Source organism: Sphaeramia orbicularis, chromosome 20, assembly GCF_902148855.1.
Source record: "Sphaeramia orbicularis chromosome 20, fSphaOr1.1, whole genome shotgun sequence".
Lineage (NCBI taxonomy): Eukaryota > Metazoa > Chordata > Actinopteri > Kurtiformes > Apogonidae > Sphaeramia > Sphaeramia orbicularis.
In genome coordinates, this window is record NC_043976.1 from 44,976,923 (window position 1) to 45,004,683 (window position 27,761).

General features: G+C 40.1%; 1 protein-coding gene across 1 annotated transcript in view; it reads right to left on the bottom strand.

Moving 5' to 3' along the window:
- The window catches only part of snx7 (sorting nexin 7), a 55,142-nt gene extending 27,754 nt beyond the window's left edge, over positions 1-27,388 (bottom strand). Inside the window, exons 1-7 of the mRNA XM_030123291.1 lie at positions 27,181-27,388; positions 23,672-23,857; positions 20,286-20,396; positions 19,239-19,397; positions 15,457-15,655; positions 11,841-12,040; positions 7,819-7,905 (exon numbers count right to left, since the gene is read on the bottom strand). Coding sequence (XP_029979151.1) covers positions 7,819-7,905; positions 11,841-12,040; positions 15,457-15,655; positions 19,239-19,397; positions 20,286-20,396; positions 23,672-23,857; positions 27,181-27,264 — 1,026 coding nt within the window. The 5' untranslated portion in view covers positions 27,265-27,388. The remainder of the gene's footprint in view (positions 1-7,818; positions 7,906-11,840; positions 12,041-15,456; positions 15,656-19,238; positions 19,398-20,285; positions 20,397-23,671; positions 23,858-27,180) is intronic.
- Between the last annotated feature and the right edge of the window lie 373 nt (positions 27,389-27,761).

Below are 27,761 nucleotides of genomic sequence, written 5' to 3' on the forward strand. Positions count from 1 at the left end.
CAGACCTTAATGAGTTCAACGGCCTCTGGTCCACCAACAGTAGGCCTTAGGACATGTCCGCTGGTGGTCATCTCAGCTTAAACCTTCTGCAGCGACCATGGGCTCCTCTAAGCAGCTCTACAAGACTCTGAAAAATGACAGTTACTGATGTCCATGATGCAGGGGACGGCTGCCAGAAGAGAGCAAAAAATAGCCCCAACCGCTCCGACAGTGTGAAATGTAATTAAAAGACGGCAGTTTAGGGGAAGTGTGAAGGTCAGTGTGAGATCTGGAAGAGTCTGGGATGGAAACGCTCATAAAACTGCTCAGACAGACATGATAAGAATGAAAGAATCTGCAGGAGGAGGAGGACTGATCCAAGGCATTAAAAGAAAAGACCTTCACAGAATACAGCGGTTACAGTCCCTGTTTAACCTGATGGACGAGACGAAAATGGAAATAGAATATGTTCCCTTTCACATGACGTCTAAGACATGCGTTTGGTCCCATAGTCCTGTGATAACCTGGTCATAGGACAGGATAAGGCACCGGTGTCAAACATGCAGCCTGGGGGCCAAATCTGGCCCTCCAAAGGGTCCAGTCCGGCCCTGGTGATGAATTTATGAAATACAAAAATTACACTAAGATATGAACAATCCTTTTAGTTCAGGTTCCACATTCAGACCAGTTCAATCTGCAGTGGGCAGGATTCAGTCAAATACGATCAGAATAACATACAAATAATGACAACTCCAAAATTTTCTGTTTGTAAATATAAATATTTTCATGTAGTTACACTAAAACAAAGTTTAATTTTGCAAAAAACATGAATAACCTGAAATGTCTTAAGAGAAGTATAATTTTAACACTATTCTGTCTGTTATTAAATGTTTTGTGTGTTTGTAGATCCACTGTGATCTGTCAGTTCTAATGAACATGTGGAAATGATAAACTGAGGCAGAATATTGTTAAAATTACACTGATTTTTTCAGTTTGTTCACGTTATTCACATCTTTTGAAAGGATAGTTTGTAGACGTAAACCTTTTCATAATGTAAATTTACTTTTTTTGCTCTGAAACATTGAGAAAAGTTTGGAGTTGACATTATTTATATAAAATATATGAATCCCTACTAAAGACCAACCAACTAATATATTAACAGAGGAAATAATCCACAGATTCATGGACACTTGGAGGCTTCAACTGTAATCTGAGTCAGATCAGACGATGGCACCATGTCGAGTTATGGCCAAAAATGTATTTTGTGAAGTGAGGGTTTGAGAAATTGTATTTTAACTGTACTGTGTGTCACCATTAGGGATGGAACCATATGAAAATTTCATATCACGGTTATCATTACTATCACGGTATTATTGAAACTGTGCTCAAAATGTTCAAAAAGTACTGATACACACACTGAAATAATTTAACCAAGTTGTATTTAAAAAAAAAACAAAAAAAAAAAACTAATAAAATAATAGTCCCAATGTTCCTTCTGTTGCAGAAACATTCAAATATTAACCCTTAGTGGTCTGAGCCTATTTTGTCTGTTTTTCAGTCCTTTTGATTTGGCCTTTATATACTATAGAAACAAATGTTTACTATACCCATGTTTGGGATCTGTTTTTTCAGCACAACTTCATCTGTTTCATCTGTCTATTATTTTTTTCACTTTAACCTACTATAAAAACATAAAAGGACAAAAAACACAAAAAAATATAAAATTCAATTTGAAAAATGTATATAATTTATTGCATAAATAACACACAGATGCTTAACGAACCTTTTCAAAGACTTTAAAAGTGAATATTGGTTCCAAATATTAGGTATAGAAAATTAAAATTGTAATAAATTAAAACTATACTCAAATATTTGACATCAAAGCAGATCTTTCCATAGGGTTTTTTCTTCAGAAAAGTGTGGTAATCAAACACGGTTCTCATGATAATTAGAATTTAAACAGTGATACTAACCGTCTGATTTTACCGCCATTTATCAATATACCGGTAATCGTTACATCCCTAATGTTGAGTTATGGCCAAAAATGTATTTTGTGAAGTGAAGGTTTGAGATTTTGCCTTTTAAATGTGCTGTTTGTCACCATCTTATCTTTCACCACTTACTTCCTTCTAAATTAACCCCTGGGGCTGATCAGCAAAGGCACATTTTGGAGGAAAAATAGAGCAGAATTTCATGAAAAGCAAACCTTCTTGAGCACTGGGGAGGACATGTGCTGCTGTGGGCTTGTGATCTAGTGAGTTCTGCAAGAACAAAAGGAAGGGAGATTGTACTCCACAGCATACCAGCGTATTCTAATGGAGAGCATCACAGCATCTGAAGAACTGAAGATAAAAGACCATGAAATAAATCCACTACCAAGAATCTCCAGAGACAGAAGCTCCGGGCCTTGGACTGACCCCCACAGCCCTGCTTTAAACATCACTGAAGGTCTTCAAAGGGTAGTGAAAGCCCAAGAACGGCACAAAACTGTCTTAAACAGAAGGAACTGGAGGAACACGTCAAACCGAAGAACAGCAGGACTTCAGCCTGACTGTGGGATCTGCTCTGAAGAGGATCTAGGGCAGGGGGGTCTAACTCCTGTTCATCAGGTCCCACATTCAGCCTGATTTGATCTGCAGTGGACCCAACCAGTCACATAAAAACAGAATAACCGATAAATAATGTTAATTGACAATGTTTGTCTTTGTTTTAGTGCAAAAAAAAAAAATTAAATTATGCAAATACTTACTTTTATAAACTATTCAAACCAAAAAAATGTAAATAACCTGAAAAAACAGAAATTTCTTCAGAAAAATCAGTGCTACTTTAACAGTCTTCTTCCTCCACTTCTCATTAGTCCATGTGCATTCTGGATCAGATCTCCAAAGACACTAAACACTGAGGAACAGGAAGAAAAGAGTTCAAACTGGACTGAATTTAATACAGACATTTCAGGTTGGACACATTTGTTCAGGTTATTCACATTTTATTGTTACAGGAGAGTTTGGAAATGGAAATATTTTCATAATTTAATGTGATTTTTTGCACTAAAACAAAGACAAACATTTGAAGTTGTCATTATTTACAGACATAATGTAATATTATTATTTTTCCCATCAAACCCAGTAGTAAATCTGCAGTCCTTCTTTTGTGTGGGTTCTTCTGCTGTTCTTATTTGACTGTAGATCAGATTGGTCTGGATGTGGAACCCACACTAAAATGAGTTCCACAGCCTGGACTGTGGAATTTATACACTTTGTAAATTCATCCCAGGGGTCGGACTGGAACCTTTGAGGGGGACGCATTTGGGCCCCGGGATGCATGTTTGACAGCCCTGGTGTAAATGCTCTGCTTGGGTCTGAGTTCTTCATTAATTCAACTCCACAGGTCCATCTTCTACTCTTCTTCTGAGTTATGACACCAGAAAGGTGGTTTGGAAATAATAAAAAAAAGACAAATATCAGTGCTTTAAGGGTGAAGTCAGTGGACCAGGTTGGACTTAAATGTGTCTCGTTGCTGTTTGTTTGTGAATATGAGAAAAACTTCATTTGTAGGTTTGTGTCTATGTGATCTTTAAGTAGAAGGAAGCGTATCTGTGTTTGAAATGAGACAGACTACATCAGGGGTGTCAAACATGCGACCCCTGGGAGGAATTTACAAAGTGTATAAATTCCACAGTCCAGGCTGTGGAACTCGTTTTAGTGTGGGTTCCACATCCAGACCAATCTGATCTACAGTCAAATAATAACAGCAGAAGAACCCACACAAAAGAAGGACTGCAGATTTACTACTGGGTTTGATGGAAAAAAAATATTACATTATGTCTATAAATAATGACAACTACAAATGTTTGTCTTTGTTTTAGAGCAAAAAATAACATTAAATTATGAAAATATCTACATTTACAAACTCTCCTGTAACAATAAAATGTGAATAACCTGAACAAATGTGCCCAACCTGAAATGTCTGTATTAAATTCAGTCCAGTATGAACTCTTTGCTTCCTGTTCCTCAGTGTTTAGTGTCTTTGGAGATCTGATCCAGAATGCACATGGACTAATGAGAAGTGGAGGAAGAAGACTGTTAAAGTAGCACTGATTTTTCTGAAGAAATTTCTGTTTTTTCAGGTTATTGACATCTATTTTCTTTGGATAGTTTATAGAAGTAAGTATTTTCATAATTTAATGGGGTTTTTTTGCACTAAAACAAAGACAAGCATTGTCAGTTGTCATTATTTATCGGTTATTCTGTTCTTATTTGACTGGTTCGGTCCACTGCAGATCAAATCAGGCTGAATGTGGAACCTGAAAGAACAGAGTTTGAGAACCCTGGACTACATGGCGTATGAGTGACAACGGGTCCAACTGAAGCAAAACTGGAGTAACACTGCCCCCTGCTGCAGCATGAGAGGAACAGCTAACACAAGGACCACTGTCACTTATGCGGGGTTCACACTTAAAGATAATCGGCTGTTTTTGTCCAGATTTTCCCCCGTCCAGACCAAGAACACCAAACCCCAGATTATCGTCTGTCCTATCAGATTGTCCTGTGGTCTGAGGTGTGGTCAGAGTGAATTTGTCCAGATAATCGGCTCTGAAACAGGTTGGGGGCCGATGATCGTAAATATTAAACTTGTTCAATATTTACGACAAAAAATCTTCATGTGGAGGAAAAGCTGACGACTCCTGAGCAGAGTCCTGCACAGGTCCACTTTTCATTTTCATTTCATTTTATTTAATTTTATTTATTCATTCCAACCTAAATGATTGGAAAGGAGCAGAATGAAGAACACTTCGAATACCAGCCCCTTCCTTCAAACATCTGCTTCCATCAGATACGTTACCGTTACAGCTATTACAATAAACAGTTTACATCAGAGTCAATGCAAATAAAACAAATCCAAAATCCATAACTCACAGGTGTCAAACGTGTGGCCCGGGGGCCAAATCTGGCCCGCCAAAGGGTCCAGCCCGGCCCCTGGGATGAATTTGTGAAATGCAAAAATTACACTAAAAAATGAACAATCCTTTTAGTTCAGGTTCCACATTCAGAACAATTCAATCTCCAGTGGGTCAGACCAGTAAAATACTATCATAATAACATAGAAATAATGACAAATACAAATGTTTCTGTTCGTAAATGTAAATATTTTCATGTATTTACACTAAAAGCATAATTTCGCAAAAAAAAAAAAAGTGAATAACCTGAAAAAATATGAAACATTTTGAAACATCTGAAGTACAATTTTACCAATATTCTGCCTGTTATTACATGTTTTGTGTGTTTGTAGATCCACTGTGATCTGTCAGTTATAATGTACATGTGTAAATGATAAACTGAAGCAGAATATTGTTAAAATTACACTTATTTTTTCAGTTTGTTCATGTTATTCACATCTTTTGAAAGGATAGTTTGTAGATGGAAACCTTTTCATGATGTAATTTTACTTTTTTTGCTCTAAAAAATAGAGAAAAGTTTGGAGTTGACATCATTTATATATTATTATATTTCCCATTGGAACACAGTCTAATGCACAGGTGTCAAACATGAATCCCAGGGGCCAAATCCGGCCCACCAAAGGGTCCAGTCCGGCCCTTGGGATGAATCTGTGAAATGCAAAAATTACACTAAGAAATTTACAATCCTTTCAGTTCAGGTTCCACATTCAGACCAGTTCAATCTGCAGTGGGCAGGACCAGTAAAATACGATCAGAATAACATAGAAATAATGGCAACTCCAAATGTTTCTCTTTGTATATGTAAATATTTTCATGTATTTACACTAAAACAAAGTATAATTTCAAAAAAAAATGTGAATAACCTGAACAAATATGAACATTTTGAAACATCTGAAGTGCAATTTTAACAATATTCTGTCTGTTATTAAATGTTTTGTGTGTTTGTAGATCCACTGTGATCTGTCAGTTATAATGTACATGTGTAAATGATAAACTGAGGCAGAATAGTGTTAAAATTACACTGATTTTTTCAGTTTGTTCATGTTATTCACATCTTTTGAAAGGATAGTTTGTAGATATAAACCTTCTCATAATGTAAATTTACTTTTTTCGCTCTAAAACAGGAAAGTTTGGAGTTGACATTATTTCTATATTATTCTGTTGTTATTTGACTGGTTGGGCCCACTGCAGATCAGATTTAGCTGAATGTGGAACTGAACTAACATGAGTTTGACAGCCCTGCTTTAGAGTCTGGTTTGGACTGACTCGATATTTAAAGTGTCATGACATAACTTTGGTTATGATTTGGTGCTATATAAATAAAATTTGATTGATTGATTGTATATCAGCACCCAGGTTTGTGAACAGCTGTTCTTTGAACTCGGACAAACACCGTCTTCTCTGTGGATCCTGTCTTTACTGTCAGCTCCTGCGTCCACGGGTCATGTTTCCTTTCAGAACTTTAATCACCGTCGTCTAACCCGACACGTTTCCCTCTTAACTCCTACATCCATCAAATCAAAGGCCACTCCTTCTGATGAAAGCTGACCCATCTGTCCGTCCGTCCGTCCGTCTCCCTCTGCTCAGCATGTGTCCTTGTGTGTTCAGTGACTAAAGCCTCTGGTGGAAACACTAACAGTGGCCTCCGTTTGACATTTCCCTTCTCATTAGTGCAGATCTGCTGAAGGTGTGTTGGACTGGACGACTGAATCCAGTCTAATTAGAACAGGAACACATACAGGTCTGAGTCCTGCCTCTAATTAAAAATACACAGATGGATTTGGATATCAGCTGGGGGGGGGGACACCTACAAATGCACATACACACACACTGACGGAGCTAAAGTCTGTAAAAACAAAGAAAGAAAGAAAGACATGTAAACATGACAAAAAGAAAACAAGATGGATGGATGGATGGATGGGCCTGAAAGAAAGAAAGAAAGAAAGAAAGAAAGAAAGAAAGAAAGAAAGAAAGAAAGAAATAGAAAGAAAGAAAGACAGAAAGAAAAGAGAAAGAAAGAAAGGCAGAAAACGAAAGAAAGACAGAAAGAAAGGAAAAAAGACAAAAGAAAGAAAGAAAAAAGAGAAGAAAGTGACAGAAATAGAAAGAAAGAAAAACAGAAAGAAAGACAGAAAGACAGACAAAGAAAGAAAGAAAGAAAGAAAGAAAGAAAGAAAGAAAGAAAGAAAGAAAGAAAGGCAGACAGACACACACACACACACACACAGACACTTATCTGTAGGTGTGTGTGTGTATCTGTGTGTGTATCTGTGTGTGTGTGTGTGTGTGTGTGTGTGTGTTTGCAGGTTGGTGGACTGAATCCAGTCTAATTAGAACAGGAACACATACAGGTCTGAGTCCTGCCTCTAATTAAAACCTCACAGATGGATTTGGATATCAGCTGGGGGGGTGGTGGTGGTGGTGGTGGGGGGGTAGACACCTCCAGATCCACATACAAACACACACACACTCACAGATCTAAGGTGTCTAAAAATAGTCATGTCCTTTGCTGGCCTAACTCTGGCTCTTCATTGTTTGTCTCCTGACATTTTGAAGCGTGCTCGTCGTCTGAACAGGATGTGGGAATTTTCATTACGCTGCGATTAGCTGCCGGGCTTACACTGTGAAATAATATTGACAGCTCTTATTCCCACTGAGCCGCCAAGCCTGGATATTTAGATAATCCTCCCAGGAAGCCCTGTTTCCCTCCCCAATATGAGCTGAGGGCGGCCCACAGGGAGGGCCCCCCCACCGCTCCACACTTCACTTTATTACACCTAATCTCTGCAAGATGACAGAGGACACACACAAACCCTGGTGTGGAGAGGGTGTGTGTGTGTGTGTGTGTGTGTGTGTGTGTGTGTGTGTAGTAGTGTACTTACTGCGTCTTGGTCTGCTTTTCTGGATGCCAGGGCCTCGTTTTTTGCCTCAAACTCCGCCTGGATGTTGTCTCTGCGCCTCATCACAGCCTGAAACACAATCAAACAAGTGTTCAGAACACAAACCTCCACCAAACACCTGAACGGTGTGCATGTGTGGATCGACTGTTTCTGTTTAAATCCAACAGTTTCCAGGTTGTTCCATACAGCAGAAACAGTTGAAGCTTGGTCCCAGTCATGTGTCTGTCCAATTAGATTCAATTCACATCAATATTAGTTGAGTTCTAATTTTAAATGTGTGGGAAATGGGATTTTCAATGTTAAATGTAAATGTCCACAGAGTCCAGATACAAGAGATTGTTCTAAGCTACAGGTGGATCCAATTGGAGGCTAATTGAAGTTGTTTGGAATTTTTGATGAATTTTGGAAAATGTCTCAATGATGACAGACGGAAAACTGTAGATGTTGTGACCTTGAACTTTGGCCTACTGGGACCAAAATGTAATGGGTTGGTCCCAGGGCCTAGGCCTATCTGTGGGGAAGATTTGGGAAAGATGGGTGGAAGAGTTTTCCTTTAAAATTGCTAACAAACAAACATGCAAACAAACAAACACACAAAGCAAAGTGATCACAACGCCTCCTGGTGGAGGTAAAAACACTTCAGTGCATGTTCAGCAGGAAAGTCACAGGGTGTTGGAGGAACACAGGGTTTAGTGATACATATGTCACATGTGTGTGTGATATGTGTGTGTGCATTTACTGAAAAAATGACCATTTACTGTGAACAGTACAGTTTAGAGTTGGTCCAGTATGTGTGTTTTCGACCAGTTCTCTTTTATTCTGCTGATGTATTATGTACAGTGTGTTTGGTCTGATATTCTACTTCTACTGTTTGTCATACAGCTGCACTACAATGACCCAGTTTGGAAAGAAAGAAAGAAAGAAAGAAAGAAAGAAAGAAAGAAAGAAAGAAAGAACAGACAGAAAAACAGACAGAAAAGAAAGAAAGAAAGAGAGAAAGAAAGAAAGAAAGAAAGAAAGAAAAGACAGACAGAAAACAGACAGAAAAGAAAGAAAGAAAGAAAGAAAGAGAGAAAGAAAGAAAGAAAGAAAGAAAGAGAGAAAGAAAGAAAGAACAGACAGAAAAGAAAGAAAGAAAGAAAGAAAAGAAAGAGAGAAAGAAAGAAAGAAAGAAAGAGAGAAAGAAAGAAAGAACAGACAGAAAACAGACAGAAAAGAAAGAAAGAAAGAAAGAGAGAAAGAAAAGAAAGAAAGAAAGAAAGAGAGAAAGAAAAAAAGAACAGACAGAAAAACAGACAGAAAAGAAAGAAAAACAGGAAGAATGAAAGAAAGAGACAGACAGAAAGAAAAAGAAAGACAGAAAAGAAAGAAAAACAGGAAGAAAAACAGAAAGAAAGACAGAAAGACAGACAGAAAGAAAGAAAAAAGAAAGACAGAAAAGAAAGAAAGATGGAAAAACAGAAAGAAAGAAAGAAAGAAAGAAAGAAAGAAAGAAAGAAAGAAAAAGAAAAGACAGACAGAACAGTCAGTCAGTGTGGAACTGATCTCATGCTGTGGTGGTGTCTTATAAAGCCCCCCCCCCCCCTTTATAATGGTGGGGGGGCTCAGGTTGGTGTGTGTCTGTTATAAATAACTGCATTACAACAACACTGAATAATAACTGACTAACATTTAGTAACAAAAACAGAATCAATTATTGAGTCATGATGCCCACAGAGTGAACTGGTGAGGTACTAACAGACCCTAAGGGGGGGGGGGGGTTCCATTAAGTACCTTACCTACTGCTGTCTCTCTAATTTCACTCAGTAGCAGAACCAGCCCATACAGATGGAAGACTCCGCCCACAGAACCAGCAGAACCAGCCCATACAGATGGAAGACTCCGCCCACAGAACCAGCCCGTACAGATGGAAGACTCCGCCCACAGAACCAGCAGAACCAGCCCATACAGATGGAAGACTCCGCCCACAGAACCAGCAGAACCAGCCCATACAGATGGAAGACTCCGCCCACAGAACCAGCCCATACAGATGGAAGACTCCGCCCACAGAACCAGCAGAACCAGCCCACACAGATGGAAGACTCCGCCCACAGAACCAGCAGAACCAGCCCACACAGATGGAAGACTCTGCCCACAGAACCAGCAGAACCAGCCCATACAGATGCAAGACTCCGCCCACAGAACCAGCCCGTTCAGATGGAAGACTCCGCCCACAGAACCAGCAGAACCAGCCCATACAAATGCAAGACTCCGCCCACAGAACCAGCCCGTTCAGATGGAAGACTCCGCCCACAGAACCAGCCTGTTCAGATGGAAGACTCCGCCCACAGAACCAGCAGAACCAGCCCATACAGATGCAAGACTCCGCCCACAGAACAGCCCATACAGATGGAAGACTCCGCCCTCAGAACCAGCCCGTTCAGATGGAAGACTCCGCCCACAGAACCAGCAGAACCAGCAGAACCAGCCCATACAGATGGGAGATTCCGCCCACAGAACCAGCCCATACAGATGGAAGACTCCGCCCACAGAACAGCCCATACAGATGGAAGACTCCGCCCACAGAACCAGCAGAACCAGCCCATACAGCTGGAAGACTCCGCCCACAGAACCAGCCCATACAGATGGAAGACTCCGCCCACAGAACCAGCCCATACAGCTGGAAGACTCCGCCCACAGAACCAGCCCATACAGATGGAAGACTCCGCCCACAGAACCAGCAGAACCAGCCCATACAGATGGAAGACTCCACCCACAGAACCAGCCCATACAGATGGAAGACTCCACCCACAGAACCAGCCCATACAGCTGGAAGACTCCGCCCACAGAACCAGCCCATACAGATGGAAGACTCTGCCCACAGAACCAGCAGAACCAGCCCATACAGATGGAAGACTCCGCCCTCAGAACCAGCCCATACAGATAGAAGACTCCACCCACAGAACGAGCAGAACCAGCCCATACAGATGGTAGACTCCACCCACAGAACCAGCCCGTACAGATGGAAGACTCCACCCACAGAACCAGCAGAACCAGCCCTTACAGATGGAAGACTCCACCCACAGAACCAGCCCAGACAGATGGTAGACTCCGCCCACAGAACGAGCCCATACAGATAGTAGACTCCGCCCACAGAACGAGCCCGCACAGATGGAAAACTCCGCCCACAGAACCAGCAGAACCAGCCTGTACAGATGGAAAACTCCGCCCACAGAACCAGCAGAACCAGCCTGTACAGATGGTAGACTCCGCCCACAGAACCAGCCCGTACAGATGGTAGACTCCGCCCACAGAACCAGCCCGTACAGATGGTAGACTCCGCCCTCAGAACCAGCCCATACAGATAGAAGACTCCACCCACAGAACGAGCAGAACCAGCCCATACAGATGGTAGACTCCACCCACAGAACCAGCCCGTACAGATGGAAGACTCCACCCACAGAACCAGCAGAACCAGCCCTTACAGATGGAAGACTCCACCCACAGAACCAGCCCAGACAGATGGTAGACTCCGCCCACAGAACCAGCCCGTACAAATGGAAGACTCCGCCCACAGAACCAGCAGAACCAGCCCATACAGATGGAGGACTCCGCCCACAGAACCAGCCCGTACAGATGGTAGACTCCGCCCACAGAACGAGCCCATACAGATGGTAGACTCCGCCCACAGAACGAGCCCGCACAGATGGAAAACTCCGCCCACAGAACCAGCAGAACCAGCCTGTACAGATGGAAAACTCCGCCCACAGAACCAGCAGAACCAGCCTGTACAGATGGTAGACTCCGCCCACAGAACCAGCCCGTACAGATGGTAGACTCCGCCCACAGAACCAGCCCGTACAGATGGTAGACTCCGCCCACAGAACCAGCCCGTACAGATGTCAGACTCCGCCCACAGAACCAGCCCGCACAGATGTCAGACTCTGCCCACAGAACCAGCCCGTACAGATGGTAGACTCCGCCCACAGAACCAGCCCGTACAGATGCAGACTCCGCCCACTCACCTTCAGTGTCTCCGCACACAGGACGTACTCGTGCAGCGCCGGCACCAGAACCTCAGACAGCTGCTGGATCTGCTCCTCTGTTTCCTGACTGCAGCGCTCCACGCAGTCGGCCACGCCCTTCAGAGGCTCGGCCAGGTCCTCCTCTAGCTCCGCCCACTGGGTGTAGGTAGGCCCGTACTGCCTCAGTTCGTCCAGGTACTCTGCACACAGACGACAGACTAAACACAGGAACGGAACGCAGACGAGGACACAATATTTAAGCCTCTAACACAGATCCCATCATTATCCTCAGATCGTAATTAAAGTCAGACACAAATGGACTGAAGTCTGTGGACCCGCTGAATCCAGGTGTTTGTGTTCTAAGAGGTCTGGGATCCAAAACAATAAGGACTAATGTCCGAATAATAAGACCAAAACAATAAACAAAATGAACGAAAATGAACGAAAATAAGGAAAATGAAGAAAATAATTTAAAAATGAATATAAAAAAAAGACCAAAACAATAAACAAAATGGACAAAAGGAATCAACAAAATGAAGAAAATGATTTAAAAATGGGTAAAAAAAAGACCCCCCCAAAAAAAATCAACAAAATGAACATAATAATTAAAAAATTTGTTAAAACAAAAAAAACCACAACAATCAACAAAATAAAAATAATTTTTAAAAATTGAGTAAAAAAAATCAAGAAAGTTAACAAAAATATTCCAAAAAAATGAAGAAAATAATTAAAAAATGAGTAAAAAAGACCAAAACAATAAACACAATGAACAAAAAGAATCAACAAAATGAAGAAAATAATAATCTTTTTTTTTTTTTTTAAAAAGGGTAAAAAAACCCAACATAATAATCAACAAAACGGACAAAACTGGAAAAAATAATGATGAAAAAAAAAACAGTAAAAAAGACCAAAATAATCAAACAAAAATAAAAACAAATAAATAAATAAATAATCAATGATATAATTGTTTCAACTCCAAAACAATAAGGACTAATGTCAGAATGTAGTTTTATATTATGGGATAGATATCAGTGCATTGGGTTTGTTTGCGTTCAATTATTATCTTTGTTTCTAAAATGACTCACAGATGGTTTGGACTGAATTTATATCAACATTTTTTTTCTCCATGACTGATTTCAATAAAGTTAACAAATTCAATTAAAAAAAAAAGACAAAGATAATAAACAACGACAACAAAATAAGACGCAAACCGAATGAAATTGAAGAAAAAAAAACAACCCTTGGTTTTTTGATTATATAAATACTAAATAAAATTAAAAAGATGTACAAAATAAAAAGTAACATGAACAAAAAGCAAAAAAAAAATCACTGAAATAAATAAAATAAGAAAATGAAGAAAAACAACCAAAGAAATCCGTACAAAATGAACAAAATGAATAAGAAATTGACAAAAATAATAAGCAACAAGAGCAATTTCTCTGAATATTGTTTTGTTTTTTCTCCATGACTCTGATTTTCAGTGTTCTTCCTCTAAATGTCTCTAATATTTTTCCTGCTCTGACTGTAAATACTGTACTTTCTGGACTATAAGCCGCTACTTTTTTCTTGTTTTGAACCCTGTGGCTTATACAGCGATGCAGCTCGAGTATAGCTTTATACGGGCTAACGTCCTCCAGGGGGCGCTCTAACAGGAAGCACAAAAGTGAGACAGACAGGAGGAAGAGGTGATGAAGAGGAGGAGTTTAAATCTGAACTTTGAACAATCATTTGCACAAACCCTCATCGTGGAAAACACACAAAGAAATGCAGATTTTGCAGCTTTTACGTTAAAAGCAATCGATGCGTCTGTCTAAGAAGGAAATAGAGCTGCAGCACCGAAGTGCCATTGAGCAACAATGGAGGAGAGATGTAGAAGGAATGTGACAGAGCCTTTGAGGATGTTCAACTGAAGAACACTGAAGAAGACGACTGCAGTGGTTTAATGACTGTTCTGGGTTTGTGAACCAGCCTGTTCCTGACGTTTGACTGCCGTGTTCCAGACACTGTTTGGAAAAAAGCAGTGAAGGAAATAGATATTTAAATCATCTGTCTGTTTACCATCTGTCTGTGGAAATATGTCATGTGACGACATGGACACCTGTGGCTTATAGTCAGGTGGGACTTATAGCCCGGAAAGTACAGTAATAACTTCCATCTACTGCAGGAACTCTGCTTTAAGATGGTGTGTGACACATGCATGTTTTCACCTTTAAAACCAGTTGAAACATTTGCACCTTTAAATGTTGATTTCAAACTCAAACCCAGGTTCAGTGTTTGTGTTTCACCTTTACAATGGTGCATAATTGTGCATGTTTGTACCTGTAAGACCAGGTGTGGGGCTTTAAGTGTGGCATCTGAGTCAACTTTCAGGTCATGTGACACATTTGCATGTTTTGTTTTTTTTAAGGTGGATGTAAATGTTCCAGTTTTTTTTACCATTTTAATCAGGGTTTGACCTTTCCATGCTTTCGCTGTTAAACTCATGCGGAACATTTGTGTGTTTTCACCTTTAAGACCAGGAGAAGCACGTGTGTTCACTTTTACGAACACTGGTTTGTTCTTTCACTCATCACCTCAGCGTCCAAACCATGTCTTCCTTTTTTTTTTAATCCTTTAACGAGTGCTACCTTTTGCACTTTACAACAATCAAATTACTGTAATTCCTGAACTGTTTACGCAGTCAAGACCAAAAAGCATCTTTGAGCTGATGGAAAATAGAGGAAAGTTTATTTTTGACATCTCAAAAAGTTTCATTACGGACATTTACAGTTGTTTTTTATGGAAGAGGATAAGGGCCACTGGAAAAAACTTTTAAAATTAAGGTCCAATATGTTTTTTTTATCATTATTCTGAGAAAAAAAGTTGGAATTCAGACTTTTTTTCTCGGAATTTTGACTGAGAACAATAATAAAAAAAAAAAAAGAAAAGAATAAGAAAATAAAAAGTCAGAATTGTGAGAAAAAAAAAGTCTGAATTCTGACTTTTTTTCCCTCAGACTTCTGACTTTAATCTTAGAACAGTAATTCAAAAAAATTAAAAGAATCAGAAAATAAGAAAATAGAAAGTCAGAATTCTGAGAAAATAAAAAGTCAGAACTCTGAGAAAAAAGTCAAAATTCTGACTTTTTTTTTTCCATCAGAATTCTGACTTTAATCTCAGAACAGTAATTAAAAAAAAAAAATTAAAAGAATGAGAAAATAAGAAAATAAAAAGTCAGAATTCCGAGATTAAAGTGAGAATTCTGACTTTTTCTCAGAATAACAATGAAAAAATATGCTGGACCTTATTTTTTTTTATGGAGGCCCTAATCCTCTTCTGTAGTTTTTCCTAATAAATATGTAAAAAATGGAAAGTCCGCCTTTTTCGTTTTTACTAGAGCACACCGTTTGAAGCATTTATTACTTAGAATAGAATAATTAATAATAATTGACCAGATATTGAAAGTTACGTTCTTCCTGAAAACAAAGGTCCAAAAAATGGGCAAAAAAAAAAAAAAAAAAACATTTTCTGCCGCTTTTATTTCAAATAAGACATGAATGCACCTGGGCGTCCTGTTGTCCTGTCAGTCTGCAGAGGGTTTACGCCCAGTGGGGGCGTGGCTTAGAGGCCGTCCTACCTCTCTGCTCCTTGATGATCCTCTGGGTGACTTTGTCCACAGAGCAGATCTTGGTGCTGAAGTGGTCCACGTACTCCTGCATGACGCTGAACTCCTCTGGACGGCTCCTCAGGCCTCGGACAGAGTTAGCCACGGCCCTGACCGTCTCCCCCATCCTGCTCAGGAAGCCCGGACCCTGTTTCCTGTGGGACGTCAGCTCCTGGAGGAGACCACAAACGCACCGCACAAAGACCGCAAACGCACCACACAAAGACCACAAACACACCACACAAAGACCACAAACACACCACACAAAGACCACGAACCCACCACACAAAGACCACAAACGCACCACACAAAGACCGCAAACGCACCACACAAAGACCACAAACACACCACACAAAGACCACGAACCCACCACACAAAGACCACAAACGCACCACACAAAGACCGCAAACGCACCACACAAAGACCACAAACACACCACACAAAGACCACAAACACACCACACAAAGACCACGAACCCACCACACAAAGACCACAAACGCACCACACAAAGACCACAAACGCACCACACAAAGACCACAAACGCACCACACAAAGACCACAAACACACCACACAAAGACCACGAACCCACCACACAAAGACCACGAACCCACCACACAAAGACCACAAACGCACCACACAAAGACCACAAACACACCACACAAAGACCACAAACACACCACACAAAGACCACAAACGCACCACACAAAGACCACAAACACACCACACAAAGACCACAAACGCACCACACAAAGACCACAAACACACCACACAAAGACCACAAACGCACCACACAAAGACCACAAACGCACCACACAAAGACCACAAACACACCACACAAAGACCACAAACACACCACACAAAGACCACAAACGCACCACACAAAGACCACGAACCCACCACACAAAGACCACAAACGCACCACACAAAGACCACAAACACACCACACAAAGACCACGAACCCACCACACAAAGACCACAAACGCACCACACAAAGACAGCAAACGCACCACACAAAGACCACAAACACACCACACAAAGACCACAAACGCACCACGCAAAGACCACAAAGCCACTGTTACTGACAATGGAAGAGAATAGAACAAAATAAAATACAATGGAATGGAATAAAATAAAATACATTTCAATAGAATACAATAGAATACAATAGAATACAATAGAAAATAGAATAGAATAGAATAGAATAGAATAGAATAGAATAGAATAGAATAGAATAGAATTATGCTTTATTCTGGAAAAATAACGAAAATAACGAAAAGTCCATTATTTTCACTAAATTAGTATTTCTTTTTTAAACTATGACTTCATTCTTGCAATATTATGACTCTTTTTGTATTTGACTTTATTCTCATATTATTATTACAATATATATCATTATTCTCAGAGTTTTATCTCAATATTTTATGACTTTATTCTCGTAGGGACAAGTGTTTTTATTTTCTTATGTGGCCCTAATACACCGTTGTAGAATGAAAAATAAAAATGGACAAAATATGAGCAGACTCAAATTTACAGTATCAACAGTTTGTATATGAACAATATGAACCGTATTAACAGTATACATATATCTATGAACCAAGTCTGTATAAAATAGTGCATTTATAGTGCATGTCAAGGTTCTAATAGTTTTGGATTTTTCATTCTAGTTTAGTTTTATTTAGTTTTGACTTTTTTTCTCTAATTCAACTAATTTCAATTCGTTTTTTAGAGCAGGTTTGATAGTTTTTTATTAGTTTTCATTTTTTTCTACATGCTTAGTTTTAGTTTAGTTGTAGTTTAGTCGTCTCTTTTCTCTTCTTCTCTGTTGTCGTATTCAGATAAATCCCAGACAGGACTCTGCTGCTTTCTCCCAACTTTAGTCTCCATGTTTCCAGGTAGAGTGGGGACCAGAAGACGACTGGAAACCACAAGTGACGGACCAAAAAGTGTCGTATGGTGACAGCACAGAAAACTGCTAGAGCGAAATAAATCGATGTCGTATCAATCCAACATTGACAAAGACAAAAACGAAGGGAATTTTCCGTTTTAGTTAGTTTTGTAAACACACAATACAGTTTCAGTTAGTTATCGTTTTTTTCTTTTAATTATACTTTTTATTTATTTCAGTTAACGAAAATGTTTTTACAATTCTAGTTTTGGTCATTTCATTAGTTTTTGTTGACGATAATAACCTTGGTGCATATATGATGATATTGTGATACATATTTCCTTTATATCTAATGCACTGTATCTGAATGCGCTCGCTGGTTTCGACAGTGTAATCCTCTATTATTCGATGCTTTACACAGAGTTTAAAACCTCGGCTGTGGACTGGTAAAGAATGCTGAGCCTTCAGTAACCTTCAGTTTATCTCTGGTACACATTCCAGACCAGATAGTCTCCTCCACCTGCAGCTGACACACCATGGAATGTGACTGGACTGAATGAGGCTCAGATAGAATCAACTAAAGCAACACTGGAATGGAACACAGTCTCATTTCAGTTTGGATGGCACTGACTAATTCTGTTCCTGTAGAATTACTGAGCATTAAACTTAAATGCGACTCCTGTTACATTAACCCAGGGGTGTCAAACATGTGGCCCACTAAAGGTTCCAATCCGACCCCTGGGATGAGTTCCACAGTCCAGGCTGTGGAACTCATTTTAGTGTCGGTTCCACATACAGACCAGTGTGATCTACAGTCAAATAATAACAGCAGAAGAACCCACACAAAAGAATGACTGCAGATTTACTACTGGGTTTGATGGAAAAAAAATAAATTACATTATGTCTATAAATAACAGACATTTGGGTCTGTAAGAGTTAAAGGTGGACGTCTGGGTCTTTAAGGGTTAAAGGTGGACGTTTGGGTCTGTAAGAGTTAAAGGTGGACGTTTGGGTCTTTAAGGGTTAAAGGTGGACGTCTGGGCCTTTAAGGGTTAAAGGTGGACATTTGGGTCTTTAAGGGTCAAAGGTGGACGTTTGGGTCTTTAAGGGTTAAAGGTGGACGTTTGGGTCTGTAAGGGTTAAAGGTGGACGTTTGGGTCTGTAAGGGTTAAAGGTGGACGTTTGGGTCTGTAAGGGTTAAAGGTGGACGTTTGGGTCTGTAAGAGTTAAAGGTGGACGTTTGGGTCTTTAAGGGTTAAAGGTGGACGTCTGGGTCTTTAAGGGTTAAAGGTGGACGTTTGGGTCTGTAAGAGTTAAAGGTGGACGTCTGGGTCTTTAAGGGTTAAAGGTGGACGTTTGGGTCTGTAAGAGTTAAAGGTGGACGTTTGGGTCTTTAAGGGTTAAAGGTGGACGTCTGGGCCTTTAAGGGTTAAAGGTGGACATTTGGGTCTTTAAGGGTCAAAGGTGGACGTTTGGGTCTTTAAGGGTTAAAGGTGGACGTTTGGGTCTTTAAGGGTTAAAGGTGGACGTCTGGGTCTTTAAGGGTCAAAGGTGGACGTTTGGGTCTTTAGGGGTTAAAGGTGGACATTTGGGTCTTTAAGGGTCAAAGGTGGACATTTGGGTCTTTAAGGGTTAAAGGTGGACGTCTGGGTCTTTAAGGGTCAAAGGTGGACATTTGGGTCTTTAAGGGTTAAAGGTGGACGTCTGGGTCTTTAAGGGTCAAAGGTGGACGTTTGGGTCTTTAAGGGTCAAAGGTGGACGTTTGGGTCTTTAAGGGTCAAAGGTGGACGTTTGGGTCTTTAAGGGTTAAAGGTGGACGTTTGGGTCTTTAAGGGTCTTTAAGGGTCCCTTAGTCCACCTGGTTCCCACCTGTGCGGTCAGGAAGACTTTGAAGTGCTGGCTGTAGGACAGGACCGGGTGCTCTGAGATCTTGTTGAGGAAGCGGTGCAAGGCTTTCCTCCTGGTCTCGATGAAGCCGTCGTTGAAGCGCTCCACCATGCCTTTCATCACAAACTTCTCCGGCAGCGGCTGAGGACACAGCACAGGTCCAGGATTAAGCCCCAGACACCACGGTGACTACATGTGATTACATCTGATTACATGTGATTACATCTGATTACATCTGATTACATCTGTGGGAGCTCATTTGGATTGTACACTATTTTATATTTTTGTTTTGTACATCTGTGTCTTATTGTGTTATTTAGAAGGAAGTGCACAGTCACTGGCAGAGGCGATGGTGTAATGACAAGAAAGCCCATTCTATTCTATTCTATCCTATTCTATTATGTTCCGTTCTATTCTATTCCACTCCACTCCGCTCTACGCTATTCTGTTCTATTCTATTCTATTCTATTCTATTCTATTCTATTCCATCCCATTCCATTCTATCCTATTCTATCTCTGTTCTATTCTATTCTATTCTATTCTATTCTATTCTATTCTATTCTATTCTATTCTATTCTATTCTATTCCATCCCATTCCATTCTATCCTATTCTATCTCTGTTCTATTCTATTCTGTTCTGTTCTGTTCTCTTCTCTTCTCTTCTCTTCTATATTTCCATTCATCAGTCTCAGTGCAGGAGGTTCAGATGTTTTCTGACTCCAGTGCTTTCAAAACCACACATTCTTTCATTAGGACATAGTTCGCTGTACGCTGACGTGTAAACCAGGACTGAATGGATCAAACACAGCAGCTGGAAAACGACTGGAACCTTAAGTACCAGTAGAACCATCCAAAAGTACTGGGACCACAGATCTGTGTGGAAAACTGCACCCAGAGGATTATGGGAAACACGAACAGTGAGTGCTCAGCAGATGACAGTGTGTGTGTGTGTGTGTGTGTGTGTGTGTGTGTGTGTGTGTGTGTGTGCGTGTGTGTGTGCTGCAGATGATGCACTCTGCAGACACGTACGTGGACGATGAGCGTGGGGTGGCTTTCCTCCAGTCGACCTCGGAGCCACAGGAAGTCCTGGTAGCGGCGCCGCACCTCGTACTCGCTGGAGTCGAACTCACTCCGTGTCGTCTGAACAAACACAGAGACACGTGTGACATGTTTATACAGACAGTGAAGTTAGAGATCAGGATGGAACCATATGAAAATGTCATGTCAGGGTTACTGTGACCAAAATTATCACAGTTATCATTATTATCGCAGTATTGTTGAAACTGTGCTCAAAATGTTCAAAAAGTACTAATACACACACTGAAATAATTTAACCAAGTTGTACTTAAAAAAAAAAAAAATAAAATAAAATAATTGGCACAGTGTCCCTTCTGTGTCAGAAACATTCAAATATTAACCCTTAGTGGTCTGAGCCTATTTTGTCTGTTTTTCAGTCCTTTTGATTTTGCCTTTATATACTATATAAACAAATGTTTACTATACCCATGTTTGGGATCTGTTTTTTCAGCACAACTTCATCTATCTCATCTGTCTATTATTTTTTCACTTTAACCTACTAAAAAAAACATAATATAAATAATAGAATAAGAACTGATAAAGAATGTCAACGCCAAAGTTTTCTCTATGTTTTTGAGTGAAAAAAGTCAAATTCTGTAATGAAAATGTTCACATCTACAAACTGTACTTGAACATAACATGAACAAATATGAACAACCGGAAAATAAATGCAATGTTAATAATATACAATACATTCATTTTCTGAACCCGCTTTATCCTCACTAGGGTCACGGGGGTCACTTGGAGCCTATCCCAGCTACATAGGGGCGAAGGCAGGGTACACCCTGGACAAGTCGCCAGTTCATCGCAGGGCTGAACATATAGACAAACACTCACTCTCACATTCACACCTAAATATATATATATATATATATATATATATATATATATATATATACACAGGGTGGGGAAGCAAAATTGCTGATTTTTAAACTGATATGTAAAGCACTTTGTGCTACAGTTTTTAATGTATGAAAAGTGCTATATAAATAAAGATTATTATTATTATTATTATTATTATTATTATTATAAATTATGCAAATTACGATCAATAATGAATCGGCTGCGTCCGGTGCGTTTTGGATCTAATCAGCAATCGGTCGGATGTTACCGAGCGGTTTCCTGCAGGATTCTTCAAATATTATAAAAACGACGCGAAATACTGAAAAACGGCCAAATTCTGTGGCACTTTTAAGGCTTATTAGCCCCTTAACTGTCTGGCACTTAAAGAGTTAAAGAAGAATGGGAGAAGTTGTCACCCGAATATTTGAGGAACACTTGTGCAAGTTTCAGGAAGCGTGTGAAGGCAGTTACTGAGAAAGAAGGAGGACACATAGAATAAAAACTTTTTCTATTATGGACATTTTCTTGTGGCAAATAAATTCTCATGACTTTCAATAAACTAATTGGTCATACACTGTCTTTCAATCCCTGCCTCAAAATATTGTACATTTTGCTTCCCCACCCTGTATATATGTATATATATATATATACATATATATGTAGTGAAGTTAGAAAAAAACACTGCTGCTAGAAGGAGACTAAAGGATGCACACACCTGGACCCCCCCCACACCCATTGGCTTGTATTTTATTTATTTATTACCCCGCCCCCTAAAGGGGAGTGAAGGGGTGTTATTTTTGGTTCAGTTTGTTTGTTTGTTTACACTTTAGCAGAAAAACTATTGGTTGAATTCAGACCTAATTGGGTTTATAGAATACCTCTGACCCAGCATAGATGTGATTACATTCTGGGAAAAGTAGGTCAAAATTTAAATTTTTTTATGAAGTTTTAAAATCTTTTTTTTCCCATTTACTTATAATGGGAGAAATTTCAAATGTCTATAAAAACTTCAATTTTGTTTCAATTTACTTCAAACTTGGCTCATATACAGAGGTAATTGATATGACATCAGCACATGCATAGACATGATGACATCAGCTGGACTGATGCCAAAATAAGATACAGTATGTGTGAGGGGCGGGGCTTGTGCCTGGAACCACTTGTTTGTTTGTTTGTTTGTTTGTTTGTTTACACTTTAACAGCAAAATTATTGGTTGAATTCAGACCTAATTGGGTTTATAGATTACCACTGACCCTGAATAGATTTGATTACATTTTGGGAAAAGTAGGTCAAAATTTACATTTTTTATGAATTTTTAAAATCTTTTTTTCTCCATTTACTTAAAAATGGGTTAAATTTAAAATTGTGCTTAACACCACTTGTTTCTTTTATTTTTATTCTTGTTTCTTGTTTAACTATATAAAACGCAATACGCAAATAAAAACATAAATAAAAACAAAAATGAACAACCTGAAATGTGTTATTGTAACAATATTCTGCCTGTTATTAAATGTTTGGTGCATTTATGGATCCACTGGGATCTGGAGTTGTGTTCATAATAACAGATGGAATATTGTAGAAATTGTTCAAATTTTAGTTCCAAACTCCAAAATTTAACAATATTCTGCCTGTTACCAAATGTTTATGGAACACTGTGTGTAAATGTACATGTAGAAATAATAAGTCCAGGCAGAATATTGTTAAAATTGCACTAATTTTTCTAATGAAATTTCTGTTTTTTCAGGTTATTCACATCTTTTTTGTAAAATGTAAATATTTTTGTAATTTAATTGGGGTTTTTTATACTAAAACAAAAAGAAAAACCTGAATTTGTCATTATATATAGGTTATTAAGTCATTATTTCACTGGTTGTGGCCCACTTGAAAACAAATTGGACTAAATATGGAACTGAACTAAAATGAGTCTGACAGCCCTGTTATGAACCATCAAACTATGGACCATTAGAAGGAAAGGAACATTTATAATATTTTTAAAAATTCATTAAAAAAAACAAAAATCAACCATCAAAATTTCTCAAAACTGTGAAGAAAGTGCTAATAAAGACAATGATGGTGGACTCGGCGCCTCATGGCCCATTGGTTGGTGAGATAAAAATCGAAGAATGTTACTGAAATTGATTTTTATTACAAACACTGTACTCAAAGTCAGAAACAGTGACGTAAACGCAGACATACAGCCCTCTGTCTACACGTTAAAACACAGGTGTTAAACTCCGGTCCTCGAGGGCCGCTATCCTGCATGTTTCAGATATTTCGCTCTTCCAGCCACACCTGGTTCAGTTAATGATCGGCTCCTCATCCAGCTCTGCAGAAACCTGATAACAATGTAAATGTTCCAGTTGTAATGGAAGAGGGAAACATCTAAAACACGCAGGATAGCGGCCCTCGAGGATCTGAGTTTGACACCCCTGCCTTGCAGTCTGTTACAGCGCTGCCGTGGGCGTGTCCAGTGTGGGCGTGTCCACCCACTCACCTTTGTGACCACTCTGTACATGATGAAGGTCTCGATGGCTGTCACATGACTCTCGGGGTTGTCTACGGTGATGAAGAAGTCTTTGGCGTCGGCGCCCGGCTGCTCCTCCTCCTCCTCCAGGCGGTACTGGTTGACCAGGGAGCTGGGGGAGTTGGGCATGGGACCGCCATCAGCCAGGGACGTGTTCTGGACCAATGAGAACACACCCAAGACAGGTCTGACAACTAACACAGACGAGATGGATGGATGGATGGGGAACAGTGGAATGTTCAGGAAGCGCAGCAGGTGGAGGTCAGTGCAGGACTAAACGTGTAAAAAGCAGAAGGCGCTCAGGTCAAGCCCCGCCCCCTCAAACCCCAACAACAACACCGGCACATCGACCGATCCCACGCAGCCTCGTTATCGATATGTCCAGTACGAAGCAGAGAACCCAGTCCTATTAAACAGTAACACATCCACAACTAACATCTGTCTGCGAGATGAAGCCTCAGCCTGGTTGCTATGGTAACGGCCTGGGGGACCTGCCAGTGGGTCCCATAAACGGTGGTAAAATCCTGAGCTCCATATGGTGTGTTCCTGCTGCACATATGTTACAACATGTATGAGCACAATAATAATACTAATAATACTAATAATACTACTACTACTAATAATAATAATAATAATTAGGGGTGTAAGAAAAAATTAGTTTTGCAATATATCGTGATATTTCATTTCACAATACTGTATTGATATTTAAAAGTACTGGATGGATATTTATTCAAATGCAGATATGGTGGAGGTTCATTTACGTTTTTTTTGTTTTTCTTTTTTGTTTCTATTTTTTCTGTTATTATTTCACACTCTTTTATTCAATAATGTTCGTTCCTTTGTTGGGATTGAACTCAAATCCTGTTCTGATGTTAGTTGTGAACTAATAGAATCTGAACATTTGAACAGGATCTGAAACTGGAATGTCTGTGAAACGGAATTTCAGTTTGAACACAGGAACTTTTTGTGATAGAACATTAGATCCTGTTGGGATCAAATAAAAATGTTTAGTATTTGTGCAGATTTCTGCTGGAATTCAATGCTTCTAGGAAATAATCATTTAAAAAAAAAAAAAAAAAAAGAAACAAAAAAATTGCCTTTTTAACAGTATAGTGATATATCGTATTGTGTTCCTAGTTTTGTGATTTGTATCGTATCACCAGATTCTTACCGGTACACAGCCCTAGAAGTAATGGATGCTGAACAAAGTGTAAACAGAAACAGGTTGAGTTTGTGCTTCTATTTTAATCTGGGATTTATTCTATAATGCATCTATTCATTTGTTACTTCTGACAGAGGTACTGTGATCACTTTGCTTTGAGTTTGTTTGTTTGTTTTAGAGCCCGACCGATTAATCGGCCGGCCGATTAATTGGGCTGATTATAGCAGATCACCAATTAATCAACATCTGCCAATATGTAGCCGATATATTAACTATTTTTTGCTGCATGGAGATTCTGTCGCTCGCTGCTTCTGTGTGTGTGTGTGTGTGTGTGTGTGTGCTGCCTGGAGAATAAGAGGAACTTTAAAGTGAGTTAGTTTCACTTTCACTCCTGCTCAGACAATGACACTATCACCCCCCGCACCACAATCATGGAGCTACACCCCCCCCCCCCCCCCCCCCCGCTCGCGCGCTCTGAGAAGGACGGATTGCTTATCCCCCCCCCGACCCCCACCCTGGCGAAAATCATGGACCGCTACTGTGTGCTCTGACAAGGATGGACCACTAACCCCCCCCCCCCCACCTGTCTAATGACGTATTCACCCCCCCCACACACACCCATGTCCGTGCACTTCCTGTCTCCCTCACAGTTTCATTCTGCAGACAGGCCTGGGTGTTATTAGTGTAGGGGAGACTGGGGACAGTTGGAACACAGGTCAGTTGTAACTCTTGCAGTTGCTCCAATTAGGAACAACTTAGTACTCACCTAATTCACTCTGCACATGCTCAGTTTAGTCCTTAGTCCACATAAGAAGTTGTAGTGCCGTGAGGCAGACACATCCACATGTGAGTGAAAACATTCTGTGCTCAGTCATATTTTTTACTCTAATTATTTTTGTGATTGCATAGTTTGCATTTGAAGGTTGTGTCCATTATCTGTGTGAAATAAACACAGATTTATGCAACTGTTTATCCGCCTGTCCACAATTATCTAATATAAGGTTATTATATCCTGTGTAGATCAGGGTTCTTATTTCATATGTCGGCCAATATATCGGTTATTGGCCAATATTGGATATTGGATTTTTTTAGCCCCCAATATCGGTATCGGCATCGGCCCCAAAAATCCCATATTGGTCGGGCTCTAGTTTGTTTTGTGTTTGTTTGTTTGTTTGTTTGTTTGTTAGCAACTTTAGTGTAAAACTCTTCCACCCATCTTTCCCAAATCTTCCCCACAGATAGGCCTAGGCCCTGGGACCAACCCAGTCCATTTTGGTCCCAGTAGGACAAAGTTCAGGGTCACAGCAAGGTCACAACATCTACAATTTTCCATCTGTCATCACTGAGACATTTTCCAAAATTCATCAAAAATTCCAAACGACTCTGATTAGCCTCCAATGTGATCCACCTGTAGCTTAGAACAATCTCTTGTATCTGGAACTAAATTGTCCACATCCACTGTGGAATGTGGACTCTGTGGACATTTACACTGAACACTGAAAATCCCATTTACCACACATTTAAAATTTATATGTTTCTGTCTGGTTACATACCCCAAGGAGGTTCTGGTTTTGCCAGGGTTTGTTTGTTTGTTTGTTTGTTTGTTAGCAAGATAACTCAAAAGGTTACAGACGGATTTTCAGGAAATTTTCAGGAAATGTTGATACTGGCACAAGGAAGAAATGATAAAATTTTGGTTGTGATCGGGTGGGGGGGTGGGGGCAGATCTGTCCTGGTGGAGGTCTGTGCTCTGAGTGCTTTTCTAGTTTGTTTGTTTTTTGTTTTGAATGACAGATGAACACACTGGGTGGAATATACTCTAAATAATACAGCAGGTTCATGAGTACAAAACTATGAAAAGCACATTTCCTTCTCTTATTTGTCAGACAGATGGAAAAAGAGTTCATTGTTTTCCTTAAAGGAGGTAAAAGACTGAAGTCTGTCTGTGGAACTGTGCTTCAGTCCTGGTAACAGACTGACCCTGAATGGAAAACTGCACAGCCTTTAACTGGACTGTTCACTCACTGTTCAGTATAGTTTTTATTCAGTTCAGTGAACGAAAATGTTTGTTTAATTCCAGTTCTGCTCATGTCGTTACTTTTCCTTCATGGTAATCCCTTTACTCCACACACAGGTCGGGTCCTAAGGTCAGCCCATCAGCTGACCAGGGCCGTGCCGTGCCGTGCCGGTCAGCTGGTCCCCCCTCTGATGTGTGTGTTGTAAACGGAAGCAGACATGTTGTTGTTGGTGTGTAGTTCGAATCCGGAGGCAGGGCTGGATCCACGTAGCACCCCCCCTCCCTTTGTTCGGCCCTTACCTTGCTGAACACCTCCAGGTCTTCGTCCTCGTCCAGGTCCAACATGTGTCCGCTGAAGTCCACCGGGACCGCGTGTCCGCTCATGACCCCGTCTGACCTACAGACCTGAGCCCATGAGCCAAACCTGAGAGAGAGAGAGGGAGAGAGAGAGAGAGAGAGAGAGAGGGACAGGAAACTAACTTCAGCCACAACTTCACACGGACACACGCACGCACAGCCCACGTAAAGACGTACGCAGCGAGCACGAGCACGGCTTCCTCTGGAGGCTTTCAAAGTAAGAGTCTTCTGTCTGACGGTTTGAGAGTAAAATACTAGGAATGCACCAATAGTACTCTTTTCCAGACCGAGTACTTCCATTTGAGTACTTACCGAGACCGATTACCAATACTTGTACTTAGTAATCTTATTCCAGTAGTTAGTTCCTTTTCTAAGTGTGCTTTATTCCGTGTGTTTCCATGACAACTGGTTTACTCCTGGTTTAATCTGAATAAAGGTTCGATCCTATTTCAGATGTCCATGTAAACACCTTGTTCCTGTTGAAAAAGAATAGTTCAGATTAAATTTAAACCTGATTAAAGTCA